The sequence below is a fragment of the Carcharhinus amblyrhynchos genome, chromosome 21 (assembly GCF_965287045.1).
Source record: "Carcharhinus amblyrhynchos chromosome 21, sCarAmb.v2.hapA, whole genome shotgun sequence".
Lineage (NCBI taxonomy): Eukaryota > Metazoa > Chordata > Chondrichthyes > Carcharhiniformes > Carcharhinidae > Carcharhinus > Carcharhinus amblyrhynchos.
Window position 1 is genome coordinate 21,668,495 of NC_137344.1, and position 17,135 is coordinate 21,685,629.

Consider the following 17,135-nt stretch of genomic DNA (forward strand, 5'->3'; position numbering starts at 1 on the left):
ATAATTGTTTTAAATTTTATTTTAATATCTTTATGTATTATATATATGATTTGTAAAAAAGATGCATTTACGTAAACTGTTTTTCAATAATGACATTATTTATATTAACCTGGGCATTTACTTTACCGTTACCAAATAACATAAATGTAGTCTGGGATTTTCCAGCCCCGTCCCCCAGCGGGTATTCTGGCGGTGGAGGCAGGTCGCCATTGGCCAACGGGTTCCCCAGCGACCAACGCAAATGGCTATGGACTTTGGGACAGGAAGAATCCACCGGTGGCAGATGGCAAACAGCCTCTGCCATTGGAAAGCTGGCCAGAGTGGGGGCTGGTAAAACCCACCCTTAATTTTACTCAGATTCAATGACAATCCGTTTTGGAAAACCATATCTTTAATTCATCCAATTCTGCACCAACAGTTTCGATAAGCTGTTCAAGATCCCACCCAGAACTAAAAGCATTGGTATTGCCTGCAAATAAATGCATTGGGATTCAGTCAATAGTCTAAGTCACTAATTCAAAATTGGCAATTGCTAATATGAATTTCTTAATTTTAGAACTGCAGCAGAGCTGGTTTAGTTTTGTTGGGTATTTAAAAACTGACCAAACCATAACCAATATCCAAAAGATAGGAAATGTTATCCCACTTTTGTGTAAAATCTTTCAATTTAGGGAATTATTTCAAATAAATTATATGGACAAAATCTGCGGCAACCTGTGGATTAAAAGCAAAATACTGCGAATGCTGGAAATGTGAAATAAAACTCAGCAAGAGGGACTGGCAACATATGTTGGCGAGATAAATGTTTCGAGTCCAATATGATTTCTTCAGAACTGAAGAGGGGCAAAAATGTGTGTGTTTTATGCTGTTGAGAAAGGTGGAGTAAATGGGTAGGTTGGAGATTTGTTAGAAACCAGGAGAGATTAAATATCAAAAATGTCATGGAACAAAAGGCAAAGGGAATGGTAATAATTGTCAGGAATAAAGCATGAGCCCAAAGTAAATATTAAAGTAATAGTTTTTATAAATATATAAAAAGTAAGAGTTTTTATAAATATATAAAAAGGAGGTGGCTGGCTAGGGTGAATGTTGGACTCTTAGAGAATGAGAGGGGGGATTTAGTGGTGGGGGATGAGGAAATAGCTGAGGCCTTGAATAACTTTTTTGCTTCGAACTTCACGGAGGAGGACGCGAATAGTTTGCCGGGTGTTAACGATGGAAAGATGGTAGGAGTGGAGGGCCTGAATGAGGAGGACGCGAATAGTTTGCCGGGTGTTAACGATGGAAAGGTGGTAGGAGTGGAGGGCCTGAATGAGATCGTTGTTACTAGAGAGGCAGTGCTCGACAGACTAGAGAGACTGATGGTGGACAAGTCCCCAGGACCGGATGGAATGCATCCAAGGATTCTGAAGGAAATGGCAGAGGTGATAGTGGATGCCTTGGTGATTATTTTCCAAACCTCGCTGGATTCCGGGGGATTGCTGGAAGATTGGAAAACGGCTAATGTTACGCCGCTGTTTACAAAGGGTAGCAGGCAAAAGGCAGGGAATCATAGGCCGGTTAGTTTAACGTCTGTTGTAGGAAAAAAGCTTGAATCCGTAATCAAAGAGAAAATAGCGGGGCATCTTGTGAAGAATTGTTTGATAGAGCAGGCGCAGCACGGATTCGTTAAGGGGAAGTCGTGTCTGATGAATTTATTGGAGTTCTATGAGGATGTGTCTAGTGCGGTGGATAGAGGGGAAGCGGTGGATGTGGTGTTTCTCGATTTTTCAGAAGGCGTTTGATAAGGTGCCGCACAAAAGGTTGCTTCAGAAGGTTAGGGGGCATGGAGTTGGGGGTAAGGTGTTAGCGTGGATAGGGGATTGGCTGTCAAATAGGAGGCAGAGAGTGGGTGTCAATGGGTGCTATTCGGATTGGCGGTTGGTGACTAGTGGAGTGCCCCAGGGATCGGTGCTGGGGCCTCAGCTATTTACCATTTATATAGATGATCTGGAGGAGGGAGCCGAGTGTAAGGTGTCGAAATTTGCCAATGACACAAAGATAAGTGGAACAGCAAATTGTGCGGAGGGTATGGAAAGTCTGCAGAGGGATCTAGATAGGCTGAGCGAGTGGGCGAGGACCTGGCAGATGGAATACAGTGTTGGCAAGTGTGAGGTTATCCACTTTGGTAGGAATAATAGTAGGAAGGACTACTACTTACAGGGCGAAAAGCTGCAGCATGCTATGGTGCAGAGGGACCTGGGGGTCCTTGTGCATGAGTTGCAAAAACCCAGCCTACAGGTGCAGCAGGTGGTCAGGAAGGCAAATGGGATGCTGGCCTTCATAGCGAGGGGGATTGAATATAAAAGTAGGGAGGTCTTGCTGCAATTGTACAGGACACTGGTGAGGCCGCAGCTGGAGTACTGTGTGCAGTTTTGGTCGCCGCACTTGCACAAGGATATTTTGGTCTTGGAGGGAGTGCAGAGGAGGTTCACTAGGCTGATACCGGAGTCGAGGGGGGTGAGCTATGAGGAGAGGCTGAATAGACTGGGCTTGTACTCGTTAGAGTTTAGAAGGATGAGGGGGGATCTCATTGAGATGTATAAGATGATGAAAGGGATGGATAGGCTAGAGGTGGAGAGGTTCTTCCCGCTCAAAGGACAGCAGGACTAGAGGGCACAGCCTCAAGATAAAGGGGGGGCAGTTTAGAACAGAGTTGAAGAGGAACTTCACTCGAAGGGTGGCGAATCTCTGGAATTCTCTACTGGTTGAAGTGGTGGAGGTTACCTTGCTAAATATATTTAAGATGCGGGTAGAAAGGTTTTTGGTAGGCAAGGGAATTAAGGGTTATGGGGAGAAAGCGGGAAAGTGGAACTGAGCCACTTCAGATCAGCCATGATCTTATTGAATGGCGGGGCAGGCTCGAAGGGCTAGATGGCCTACTCCTGCTCCTATTTCTTACGTTCTTATAAAGGCTGAATAAAGGATAAAGGACAGATCTGTGCAAAAACGTACAGACTGGCATTGACAAAAAAAAATGCAAGACAGAGCTCATAGTCTGAAGTTGTTGAACTTAATGTTGAGTCTGGAAGACTTTAAAATGTCTAATCTGGAGTTGAGGTGCTGTTCCTAAAGCTTGAGTTGGCCTTCACTGGAACATTACAATAAGCTGAAGACAGAAAAGAGCATGATTTTGAAAAAAAGTATTGAATACAATGGACTAAATTGAAAAAGGTACACTAAGTACATCTTCAACTGGAAGGAGTGTTTGGGGTTTTTATTGTGAAAAAAGAGTAGGTAAAAGGGAAGGTGTTACACCTCCTGTCATTGTGTGGGAGGAGGACAAGATGTTGGGGATAATAGAGGATGAGTGGCATGTTGGAAGTGCTGTTCTGAAAGACAGCTTCATCAGAACAGATGCAAGGGAGATGGAGAAACTGGGAAAGTGGAATGCTTCACATATCCCACAAAGCCCTTACAGGAATTTGGGTGTTAGGAAATGTAATTGAGGTAGTTGTAGGAGTTGAGGGCTTATAATAAATATTCATAGATGGCCAATCCCCAGAAATGAAGACAGATGTGAAGAAAGTGAAGTATCAGAAAAAGATATATGAAGCAGGGAGGAAGCTGGAAATTGGAAGCCAAATTGCTTAGTTTTTCCCAGTTCTGGGCAAGAGCAGGAAGCAGCATCAATTTGGTCCTAGAAACATAGAAAGTAGGAGCAGAAGTAGGCCATTCAGCCCTTTGAGTCTGCTCTACCGTTTAAAATGATCATGGCTGATAATCCAATTCGATAGCCTGATCCCATCTTTCCCCTCCATATCCTTTGACCCCCATTTGCCTCAAGAGCTATATTTAACTCCTTGAAAATATACAATGCTTTAGCCTCAACTGCTTGCTGTGGTAATGTCATTGATATACCAGAAAAAGAATTGGTAAAACTGGAAAGAGGAATGCTTCCCATATCTCACAAAATGATGGGCAGAACTAGAAGTTGTGGGCACCTCTAGCAGCACCTTTTACTTGGAGGAAATTCAACAAATTAAAGGAGAAATTATTCAATGAGAGAAAAGTTCAGTCAGGTAGAAGAGAATGCTAGATGGAGACTAGGCCTTCACTCAAGGAAGAAGCAGGAATCCCTCAGATTTTTGCATCATCAAGGGTCATATTGTTTACTGTCTAGGTATTTGGCTTTCTTTCAACAATAAAGCATTCAGGGTTTTTTTATTGATTCTCATTCTCTCTGTTTTATGTTGATTAATTTTTTTGGCAATGATTTAAATGCTGCCTAATGTAGTTGAATATTTGCTTCAGTAATATCATTAACATAGTAAGAAAGTCTCACATCACCAGGTTAAAGTCCAACAGGTTTATTTGGTATTATGAGCTTTCAGAGTGCTGCCCCTTCATCAGGTTCACTCATCCGATGAATGAGCAGTGCTCCGAAAGCTTGTGATTCCAAATAAACCTGGCGTTGTGAGACTTCTTACTATGCCCACCCCAGTCCAAAGCTGGCATCTCCACATCATCAGTAACACCCCAATTCTCCATTCTATGGATCACTCCCTGTATAATGTTTGAGACTGAAAGTTTGGAGACTAAGAATTAACTTTTATTAAAATTAATAAGATTTGAAAAAGAACTCTGCCATATCTAAGATTCCAATCATTTGGATAACAGGACGTCATAGGGGAGATTTGCTTGGGACAAGCTTTCTGGAAAACAAATGGCAATTAACATGAAAACAACAGACAATTCTGGAAATATTGAGCCCATCTGACAGTACCTGTGAAGAAAGATAGAAAATTTTCTGTTTTTATTTCTGATTTCCAGCATTCACAATATTTTGATTTTCAAATAACATTAAACTTAATTCTCTTACTAGGTAACTTTTGGTCGAGTTTGGCAACGCCTTGCTGTGGATAAATACCTAATTTTAAAATGATAGATTGCTACTCTATACTCTATGGAAATCTACACACTATAGTCTTTACGTTGTCTTCATCTCTCTGAGGGCCCTTATCAATCTCTCAGCCATTCCTACCTCTACACACTTTTAAAAGCCAATGTTGGTGCCTTCTCAGTGCTGCTGCTTGATTTTATATTGCTGCCTTTCTCGTTCTTTTCGACCTTATTGAAATCATGCACTCTGCTAACTGATGATTCACCTAATTTTTATCATTCAGCTAGTTTTCTCAGCGATAAAGATGTTGCGAAATGGTGGATTTTCATGTTCCATAAGCCAATCCAAAATTAATTTGGGATTACTTTTAAACATCAAAGAAATATTTAATGTGTGAAATGTAATAATGTGTACAGCTTTATGATTCTAATTCTACTGCTTATGTTTCTTATTGCTTATTGTTCAATGGATTGCTTCGCTAATGTTGATATTGCAGAGGGAATACATCCAGTAATTAAGCTGGGAACTGAAATTGTCTAACCTCTTTATTTTTTAAGACAATTTCCCAAGTATCCTTTACTTTCAAGTATTCAGTATTTTTTAATTCCTAACATTGATTAGGTGAAGGAATTGCTTTCATCACTGATGCATTTCAAATAAAAGCCTCATTTGGGTTAAAACTGATCTAAGTTTAAGATGCTTCTAAGAGCAAATGTCAATCAGTGCTCCAACTGAATGGAAATTTCTAAGTGGAATTTGGAAGATAAATTTTGTTGTTTCTTTTTCTACAGGTATGGGTTCCAGTCCTTCTTCTGGCTCTACAATGCAAGGCTTTGGGCACACAGCAGGGAAAGTGTCTTCAGGTAAATGCAGAATCAGACCTCTGCTACAGAATCCTTCAGTCTTGTCTAAAGCAATGCAGTCAGCGATTCTATCGTCAATTGTGTATTCTTTTGTCTATGAAAAACCTGGCATAGACTCAATATGTTGATTTTTGCTGATGTCATTAGATGATTAGACTGATTAATTCAACTGTAATTCATTAGGATGTCACTGATTGTGCTGCTGCACAAATGTATCTACTTGATTATTCTTGTTTGGATATTCCACTGAGTCTGTGTCTGTTTTGAGGTTTATTTTCAGAAAATTCTGTCTTGCTGTGCAACTGTGTTGTTATCATCTGCAAAATTCTATGAGGGATTTTCACTTCCGTTTGAAGAGACTTGTTCTTTGAAGTGAAATGTTCTGTTTGCCTCAGCAGGGCTTTGGCTAATCAATCACCTGCCCTTTATGCAACTCATTCGATTTTTGTTCCATCCAGGCAGTGGAAATGAAAACCTGCCCTGTTTGTTTTTCCAGTGTTTGTCATTTCAGTTCAAATTAAACAGATTTCAAGTAATTTATCATAAGTAGCAGCCCCAATGTTTCCTAAACAACTTCTAAATGGTCATTGGATAAACATATGGATGATATTGGAATCGTGTAGGTTAGATGGGCTTTAGATTGGTTTCATTGGTCGGTGCAACATTGAAGGCCAAAGGGCCTGTACTGCACTGTAATGTTCTATGTATGTTAACGTTCAAGTTTGAACCCTGGAGCCAGTTTGGCTGCATTTCTCTTTTTTACCTAACTGTGTTCATTCCACCTACAAGGCAGAAAAAGAAAATTGCCCTTTTTCATGGTGAATTGCATATCTTTCATGCCAAGTACGGACAGACAATATTGGTGTTCCTCTATAGTGATTAAAATGTCTGTAGTCCAAGTTTGGTGTATTTTAGCATTTCTATTGCACTCGTATTATTTGTAATGGATTAGCTAGAATTGGTCTTGGATGATCAGAGCTGGAAAGCTACAAGTGGCTGACTAAAATTTATGTACAGTTTTTGTTATTCGTAATCTCTCCTACTAGAGGGATTTATTAATCTACCACTAGTAAAGATAAAATATGAATTTAACTATAGTTCATCTATAAGCAGTGTAGGGTAAGTTCTTTTTTTTAAGCAGACCAGGCATCTTGAATGTGAGATAAACCGCTTTATCGCTATGTGATTGGCACATAGTTCATTCTTTCTGTGCCTTTCGGTGTCATTCAGACACACCGGTTATGAAATCAGATGTGAAAAGGAGCTTTGACTATGATCGTGTTGTGGTTGATCTTGAATTGTGCTGGACTAGGTACATGTATTATTTAGTTATATTAACAAGGTTAACATTGAATATGGGCGGCATGATGACAGAGTGGCTAGTGCTACTGTCTTACAGCACCAGGGACCCGGGTTCATTTCCTGGCTTGGGTCACTGTCTTTGTGGAGTTCTGCAAGTTCTGCACGTTCTCCCCGTGTCTGTGTGGGTTTCCCCCTACACTCCGGTTTTTCCTCCCACAGCCCGAAAGACGTGCTGGTTAGGTGTTTTGGCCATGCTATATTCTCCCTCAGTGTACCCGAACAGGTGCTGGAGTGTGGCAACTAGGGAATTTTCACAGTGACTTCATTGCAGTGTTAACATAAGCCCACTTGTGACACTAATAAATAAATGTTAAAAACTAATTTATCAAAACCCTTGGGTTGTAACTAGAGTGTGCACGTGTTTGGAGAAGAAAAGTCGTCTATCAGCAAATAAACTTGGAAAAGCAAGCCATTTAATGTTAGTTGTGGCTTTCTGTGATCCAATTGGAATGGTTCCAAATACTGCAGGATGGTTTGTTTATTGAAGCTCCACAAATAACGTATCTTTTATTTTTGCACCAGTCTGAACGGTGTCTTTAGCCGGACGTTCTTTAATTAAATAAGGTGTCTTTGATGAACTGGCACCAGGAATGCATAGACTACAGAAATAAATGCTTCCCTATGCACAATTTGACAATGACTTAAAAAGTTGCTTCATGAATCTAGATATACATCAAACAAGACTAGAATACCAGTGGAATACAGGTTGTAGTACAATACAGTATAAAAGTATTTTTTTTTACAATTTACTCACGTGGATTTATTGGCAATGTGCTTGCCTCAGCCTATATCATGTTGTTGCTATCAAGTCTGGCTGCTAAATCATGGCAGTTAAAAATAATGTTTATATTATTATCAGGTTCTGCCAGTGATGCAATTCTTAATAAGATACAGAAAGCAGCAGAGGTTATGGCGAATGCTGTGCTTCCTCAAGATTGCCCCAAAAACCATGGAAGCTATTATCATGCTGAGGGCTACCAGCCAGTATTGTCAACTGTCTCTGAAGCAAAAGAATTGAAACCAGTTTCTAAAAGTCCTGTTGCTAGACACAGTACAAAAGGTAAGTTCAGCTTCCTGAGTTGGAATGGGTTAATTCATTTGAACAGTCCTCTCTCAGTTCCTCATTCTCCCATGCTAACCTACAAATAGAAGGTTTTTTTCACTGCCTTTGTAAAGCGTAGTTTGTCTTGAAACAAGGTTGAAGAGCGAACACAGAGTACTTTGGAAAACTTTTAGAACGTCATACACAGAGGAGGAGCCGTTTTTGCTCTGGTTTTGTTTTGGCTTTGGTATCATTGTGATGTATTTTCCTCTGCAGCAATTCATCATCATCCTGGTCTGCCAGGGGGAGGCTGGGAAGAAAGTGACAGTGGACACAGTTCCCAGGATTCCTCACAGACCAATTATATCTCAGATGGCAGCAATAGTAAAACAGGTACAGACAGCCAATCCGGAGGCAGCAGAGAGAGCGGAGACTTAATGGAAAGGTAAAAGTATTATGAAAAAGTCTGCCAATAAGCTAGTTTGGTGCCAGTTAGTGAAATTAAATGCAAGTTCAAATTTATGCATTTGAAGGGGAACTTATCTTTTGGTCATAGCGTAGCAGCGGATATATTTGAAAACGTTAAAAAAATTAGGTACCAGATGGTGTGTGGGAATGTAAGAGCTTGATGAAGGTGTATCTTGTTTGCACTGAGGATTGTGAATAACGAACCATGTTTCTGCTTTATTCTGGTCTTTATATGAAAATGCTTAACATGTTTCAGCTCATTGCCTTTAATTAGTGTCTGATTGGATTTCCCACAGTATTGAACATTCTAACAGACAGAAGCTCAATACACTGTGTGTATATAAAAGATTAAAAGTTCCTGTAGCTAGAACAACTGAATGTTTAGTCGTGTTATTTTGTCTGAATTTTGTATATTGATGTTAATTATATATATTTATTATAGATATATTCATGCTATATTCAAATATACAAGTTCAAGTTTTATTTCCAATATGATCAGTCCTTAAGTCGTAGCTTCATTTAAAGTGGTTAAAATATTATGATGAGCATGTCCTTTGCTAGCTTCTTAGTTAAAATCAACAGCAAATGTTTTAGTTTCCATACAATTCAGTAAATTTTCCAATATGTGAGAGACTATAATTTGAATTTAACTTGGGGATGTTTTGAAGATTTGTATTGAGCTTTGAATCTTAGAGCTGTCTTTGATTTTTGTTAGTAGAGTTGAATCGATAAACGTGAATGACTGTGTGCAGGAAATAACCTTGGTGAACAACCTGACCCAAGGGTCAAAAGTGTTTCTGACCAGAGATGAAATGCAGCATTTTATTAAAGAGTGAGTGTGACTTTATTAATAAAACCATTTGATAAAAAACACTTTATTGAACTCCTGAGATAGGTAACAACAGAAGACTTTTACATTTCTGATATACACTGGAATGGACGATTGTTTGAAAACTATAATGTCCATAAAATTAAAATCCAAGAATATATTCTTAATTTCTTAATTCAGCACTCCCTATTCTTTGTGATCAAATTTTTGAATAGTGTAGTTCTAATAAAACTATGGGTGGCACTGTGGCTAGCACTGCAGCCTCACAGCGAAAAGGGAACTGGATTCAATTCCTGGCTTCGGTTCACGGCTTGGGTCTGTGCGGAGTTTGCACATTCTCCCCGTGTCTCTGTGGGTTTCCTCCGGGTGCTCTGGTTTCCTCCCACAGTCCAAAGATATGCGGGTTAGTTGGATTGACTGTGCTAAATTGTCCCTTTAATGTCAGGGGGACTAGCAGAGTAAATGCATGGGGTTAAGGGGATAGAGCCTGAGTGGGATTGTGGTCAATGCAGACTCGATGGGCCGAATGGCCTCCTGCACTGTAAGGATTCTCTGATTTTCTATGAAAAAAGACATTTTGATTCACTTCCCTTCTTACAGAAATTCTTTAGAGACCTGTTCTTAAATATTTCTATCAAAAATAAATCAAATAAAGTAATTTGTAATTTGGCTCTGAACATGGCTTCCATAGTTGATATCCTGGAGCGTGCCCACTGTGCTAAACTATCTAAACTTATATTCACATGGGAGCTGTATTCCTTTCTGCTTCAATATTGTAAAGCCAATGATACCTACAAAACTAAGGAATGTCTCCATTAGGCAGTGCATATTGCTTATTAATTTTTGTTTAATGGGATGTGACATCACTGGCAAGGCCAGTGTTTGTTGCCCATCCTGAACTGCCCTTGAGAAGGAGGTGATGAACTGCCTCCATGAAGTGCTGCAGCCCATTGGGTGTGATTACACCACAGTGCTGTTAGAAAGATAGTTCCAGGATTTCATCCTTAAACTTGATCCTTAATCGTCAAACGCTTCTGAGAAATTAATTCAATCTATTAGTCCCTCCCACCCCGGTTATATCAGGCAAGGGGAAGAGAATGACTGCTGGTGTTGGGGGAGAGAAGAGACTGACTGTTGGTGGGGGTGTAGGAATTAGAGAGAGTGCGTGTTGTGTGTGTGTGTGTATACAAGAGTGTGTGAGAGCACAGGTGTGTGTCAGAGAGTCTGGCTCACTCCTAGGGTGAAGTTTCCCTGTACTGCCCACTGTGGGGATCTGACAAAATTTGGTGCACCATGTATAGGTCCCTGTACCCTGAGAGTGAGCCAGAAAAACACAATTTGACCCTCTCTCGCAATCTTTATTAATTACTTAGTATTTAAGTAATCAATTTATTGCTTTGACATTGTTTTATTTTTGCTCAGGAAGTTATTTCTTTTCTTCCACCTCAACACTTTATTGAAATTCACATTTAACGTTGCATCATTTCGAAATTCGCTTATTGGCTTCTGAAATGAGGAAAAGAATTGAAATGTGGCTTCTCGCATGAAAAGGTTGAACAAGCCTGATGAAGAAGATGCTTTTCAGTATTAAACAATTTACGCGCTGGACCGTTTTAAACTTCATTCTGGGACACTGCTTATTTCTTGTCAATTTCTGTTTGCTATAATACAGTATCTATTTCTGACCAAATTCAGGTGTGGCTTACTCAACTGTGAAGTGGTCGTGGAGCTTCTCAATGAGAAATTGAAGGACCTCTCCGACACTGTCAACATGGTATTTTCTACGAGTTTTATAGCAGTTCATTTATTCTCGAAGCATTGTGAAACATGACACAAGATGAATGCATGTCTTCCTCTTTCCTTTCAAGCTTGCTATCAGAAATCAATCAGGCTGATGATCCCGGGATTTGGCACAGTTCTGTAAAAATTGTGTTGGTGAGGTAGTACAGTGCTAAATTGGAAAACAAAAAAAAGTAAATACTCCACAGTTTAAGTATTGAATAATTGTCAGGTTAATCTAAACACAGGTTAGATTCGAAAAAGGAGTCAAAAGATACTCCAATCAATTTTTAAAAAATGCCTTCAACCAGGGACTTGAGATCAGTTAATTGAAAAATGGGTTGATGGCACAAATCATTGCAAATGAGTATGATTTAGTGTAGTAAGAAGTCTGACAACACCAGGTTTAAGTCCAACTGATTTATTTGATAGTAAACTCACAAGCTTTCGAGGTTTACCTCATTGTCAGGTGAATGAGGTAAACCTCGAAAGCTTGTGAGTTTACTATCAAATAAATCGGTTGGACTTAAACCTGGTGTTGTCAGACTTCTTACTGTGTTTATCCCAGTCCAACACCGGCATCTCCATATTATGATTTAGTGGCCATTACAGAGACATGGTTGCAATGTGGTTATGACTGGGAGTTAAATATCTAAGGTATCAGACTATTCGGAAAGACAGACAGGAAGGTAACAGAAGTGGTATAGCTCTGATGTTTAAGGATGACGTCAGGGCAGTAGAGAGAGATGATGTAGGTTCCATGGAGAAAAAGGTCGAGTCCATTTGGGTGGAAATTAGAAATAGTTATTTTACATTTTCATTCTAAGTGCTGGGCGGACTTATGTTTCAGATCTGACTTTTAGACCCGTTCTCAGGCGCCCCGTACGCACTCTAACTGAAAAAATATCAGCAATTCTGAATTGGGCTGCACTAGCCTGTGGGTGGAGTCTAATGCACCCAAAATCCTGCAGCTCCGATAAGGGCCTCCAACTGGTACGCGCAGAAAAATAATGATAGAATGTGGCTCCTCCCCACATTGCTCCTAGGCCAGATAATGCCTCCCCCTGACCGCCACAACATTACTGACACCTTTATCCCCCACCCCTCTGCCACCCAGACCAATCGTGGACCTCCCCCCTCCCTGCCTTCCATCCCACCGATCTCCTCAGTGATCACAGGCAGAGTGGCAGTGGACCCCCGCTTCCCCCTCACTGATCACAGGCAAAGTGGCAGTGGACTCCTCCTTCCCCCTCACTGATCTCAGGCAGAGTGGCAGTGGACCCCCCCTTCCCCCCTCCAGTGATCACAGGCAGAGTGGCAGCAGACACCCCCTTCCTCCCTCCGCCCACCAATTTCAAGCACTGAGCCATCGGACCCACCTTCCCCCTCCCTCCTCTCACCGACTTCAAGCAGAGAGCTGTCGGGCGCTCGTCACTTACCGCCTCACTAACTGGAGCGCCCAAATCGGACTTTTGTAGAGCGTGTCTGTTTCATGCCAAATCTGGATGGGCGAACGCAATGATAAAGGGGAAGTGCCTGTAAGGTTGAGTGTGCAGCTTGTTAAGTCAATTTAAATGCGTGCGTTTGCCATTTTGGGTGCGATCACTATCGCACCCATTTTGGGCCTTGGCAAAGGAGGAACCGGCGCCGAGGCAGGCACAGAACCTGCTACTCTGTCCATGCCTGACTTTACCAAGTTTTCGTGCCCAAAAACGGGTGCAACATGATGGTAAAATCAGGCCCAGTCAGGAAAAAAATTCACTGATAGACTGTGGTCCATCGGCCGCCAAATAATAACATCAGTGTGGGGCAAGCAATAAACAAAGAAATAGCTGATCCATGCAAAAATGGTACAGTAATTATCATGGAGGATTTTAATCTACATGTCAATTGGTCAAACCAAGGCGGTTAAAACAGCCTTGAGGAGGAGTTCATAGAATTTATCCACGATGGTTTCTATGAACAGTATGTAATGGAACCTACGAGGGAGCAAACTATCCTAGATCTGGTCCTGTGTAATGAGACAGGAATAATTAATGACCTCACGGTTAGGGATCCTCTCGGGAAGAGGGATTACAGTATGGTTGAACTTGGAGTGTGAGAAGATAAAATTCAATACCAGTGAAACAAAGGAGACTACAATGGGATGAGGGAGGAATTGGCTACGGTAGAGTGGGAGTAGAAACGTTATGGTGGGACAATTGAGGAAGAATTTGGACTCTCAAAGTGATTTCTTTTTACAGCACTCAACCAAAGTATATACCAGTGACTGTAGAAAGAGGGATAATCAGCCATGACTATCTAAGGAAATAAAGGAAAGTATCAAATTGAACAAAGATGCACACAAAGTGGTAAAGATTAGTGGGAAACTGGAGGATTGGAAAATCTTTAAAGGTCAACCGAAAGCCATGAAGAAAGCTATAAAGAAAAGTAAGATAGAATACAAGAGCAGGCTAGCTCAGAATGTAAAAACCATAGTAAAAGTTTCTACAAATATATAAATTGAAAAAGTATTGGCCCTATAGAGGATGAAAAGGGGGATTTAATAACAGGAAATGAGAATAGTTGAGGCATTGAACAGGTATTTTGTGCCGCTCTCCACAGTGGAAGACACAAATAACATGCCAAAAATAGATGACAAGAAGGCTATGGCAAGCAAGGACTTAGAAATGATCATTATCACAAAGAAGTAATGTTGGGCAAGCTAATGGGGCTAAAGGTAGACAAATCTCCTGATCCTGATGGAGTGCATCCCAAGATACTAAAAGAGATGGCAGGGAAAATGCACTCGTGATAACTTACCAAAATTCGCTGGACTGTGGGGTGGCTCCCGCAGATTGGGAAATAGCAAATGTGATGCCACCGTTTTAAAAAGGAGGTAGACAAAAGGCGGGTAACTATAGGCTGGTTAGCTTAACTTCTGTAGTGGGCAAAATACTTGAAACTATCAACAAGGAAGAAATAGACATCTGGATAGAAATTATCCCATTGGGAAGATGCAGCATGGGTTCATGAAAGGCAGGTCATGTTTAACTAATTTACTGCAATTCTTTGAGACATTACAAACATGGTGGACAACAGGGAACTGGTGAATGTGTTGTATCTGGATTCGACAAGGTGCTGCACAAAAAGCTGCTGCATATGATAAACGTGTACGGCATTACGGATAATGTATTAGCATGGATAAAGGATTGGTTAACGAACAAAAAACAAAGAGTGGCGGTAAATGGCTGTTTTTTTTTTGTTTGGCGATCAGTGACTAGTATGCCTCAGGGATCAGTGTTGGGACTGCAGTTGTTTACAATTTACAAGGATGATTTGGAGTTGGGGACCAAGTGTAGTATGTCAAAGTTCACAGATGACATGAAAATGAGTGGTAGGGCAAAGTGTACAAAGGACACTGAATATCTGTAGAGAGATATAGATAGTTTAGGTGAGTGGAAAAGGGTCTGACAGATGGAGTACAGTGTTGGTAAATGTGAGGTCATCCATTTTGGTAGGCATAACAACAAAATGGACTATTATTTAAATGGTAAAAAATTGCAGCATGCTGCTGTGCAAAGGGATCTGGGTGTCCTTGTGCATGGATTGCAAAAAGTTGATCTGCAGGTGCAGCAGGTAATTAAGAAGGCAAATAGAATTTTGTCCTTCATTGCTAGAGGAATGGAGTTTGAAAACAGAGATTATGTTGCAGCTGAATAAGGTGCTGGTGAGGTCACACCTGTGTACAGTTTTGGTCTCCTCACTTGAGAAAGGATATACTGGCACTGGATGAGGTGCAGAGGAGATTCACTAGGTTGATTCTGGAGTTGAGAGGTTGGCTTATGAAGAGAGACTGAGTAGACTGGGGCTTACTCATTGGAATCTCGAAGAATGAGGGGGGATTTTATAGAAACATATAAAATTATGAAAAGAATAGATAAGATAGAAGCAGGGAGGTTGTTTCCACTGGCGGGAGAAATTAGAACTAGGGGGCATAGCCTCAAAATAAGAGGAAGCAGATTTAGGACTGAATTGAAGAGGAACTTCTTCACCTAAAGAGTTGTGAATCTGTGGAATTCCCTGCCCAGTAAACTAGTTGAGGTTACCTCATTGTATGTTTTAAGGCAAATATAGATTTTTGAATGGTAAAGGAATTAAGGGTTATGGTGAGGGGGCGGGTAAGTGGAGCTAAGTCCATAAAAAGATCAGCCATGATCTTACTGAATGGCAAAGCAAGCTTGAGGGGCCAGATGGCCTATTCCTGCTCCCAGATCTTATAATAGTATATCTGTCCCTGTGGTGTGCAATTCCAGGATTTCATTCATACAAGCAAAGGAACTATTGTGACTGTTTGGAAGCTGCAATGCTTTGGGCTATTAGTTTTCCTGAAATTAGAAGAATCACTGTCACTCGTAACTCCAGAGGCACTGACAAAGATTGAAATTCTTCTGGAGTTATTGTTTAGACTGTAAATATGGACCCTTCACAGATATCTTGGATTCCTTCAACTTGTGTTTACTTAACTATCTCAGCAGTTTGTTCACAAGCAAGTGGCAGATGTACAGTCTTTAATAGTTGTGTCTGTATATACTGTGTATGGAGGAACTGTTTTTGCCCTTTTTAAATATATTCTTCATGGTGATTTATTTTCTTCTTGTAGAGGTCTATGAGCATTCTCTCCACCCTGATGTGCTCTGACCTGTTATCACATGATCAGATATTTACAATCACCCACAAGTGCCTGCGGCAGTTGAGTGAGGGTAGACCAGGGCCCGTGACTAATCGAGCCACTAAGGTAAGTTACTTGTCAAAATCATCACTATTCCCACGGTTAAGAAAATGTTTTCTTTCAAAACATTGCACATTTATAAGCAAGACCCCAGGGACCTTATTTTAAGCTAATTGTCAAATGCTTGTAATCTTGAGGAAAAGTGAAATGATTCAAGTAATAATCATGTTCTAGCCTGCCCTCAGTTTGTAATAATAATACACATTAGTTAATGCTTATTCATTTTTGTTCATACTTTTATTTCCCATGGTTATATTTTATATTTATTCATCATTAACTTCTCTTTAGGCCCGGCCTCCTCCACCTTCCCCACAGTTGGCTATAGTTTACTCTAGTGTAGCTTTAGCCCCTTCAGAATTCAGCGTCCAATAACAATTTTGGCATATGATGGTTATGACAACTAACACCTCATTTCATCTCGATGTTCAGCTGTGATTATCACAATAGAGTGCTCCAGAGATAAACTGACTCTTCAATGTGGTATAAGGCTGTACTGGGATGAGATGTCTGGCATGTTTCAGTGAATGTGTTGTTGAAAACAGGAAATTCTTGCTGAGTTTTAGCTAATGTTCCTCCCTCAACCCCAACCCACCAAAAACAGATTGCCTCTATTCATCACCCCTGTTGTTTGTGGGTAGCTCTGTGCAGTTGCCTCCATATTTTCTTACACTAACTGTACTCGAAAACACGTTCAGTGGTTGTGAAGTGCTCTGAGATGTGTGGACTTTAAATGGTGCAATTTATATGCAAGTTCTTTCTTGATGGTGGCTGGAGAATGTGAGGGGGAGTTTTTCTCTTCGAGGTGGATTGCAGGAATGGGTACAAAATCCCAGCACTGCATGCTTGAAGAACTGTTAAAGATGAAAGGACAGAGTTATCTGCAAAGATCTCACAAAACAAACTGTCTCAACTAGGTGCTGGGCTGAGCTGGGAGCAAGGTGCAGCTTCTACGAGGCTCTTTTCCTCAATAAGGAAAACTCCATTGCTTTCTGGGAAGTGACATGGTATGGAGGACGGAAGGGAAAAATGCCTTGCCGTGTCTTAATACTTTAAAAGCAGTACTATTAAAATGCTTGTTGCTGCTGGTATCAAGGAGAGGAAATTGGGATAAGAGAAAATTTATTGTTAAATCGGTCAAC

General features: G+C 40.7%; 1 protein-coding gene across 2 annotated transcripts in view; it reads left to right on the forward strand.

Annotated features, from left to right (window-relative positions):
• tepsin (TEPSIN adaptor related protein complex 4 accessory protein) overlaps positions 1 to 17,135 on the forward strand; it is a 37,844-nt gene that overhangs the window by 18,371 nt on the left and 2,338 nt on the right. For both annotated transcript variants that reach the window (XM_080209611.1, XM_080209609.1), the window contains exons 7-12: positions 5,674 to 5,745; positions 7,967 to 8,167; positions 8,426 to 8,594; positions 9,336 to 9,449; positions 11,142 to 11,220; positions 15,868 to 16,002. In XM_080209611.1, coding sequence (XP_080065737.1) covers positions 5,674 to 5,745; positions 7,967 to 8,167; positions 8,426 to 8,594; positions 9,336 to 9,449; positions 11,142 to 11,220; positions 15,868 to 16,002 — 770 coding nt within the window. The remainder of the gene's footprint in view (positions 1 to 5,673; positions 5,746 to 7,966; positions 8,168 to 8,425; positions 8,595 to 9,335; positions 9,450 to 11,141; positions 11,221 to 15,867; positions 16,003 to 17,135) is intronic.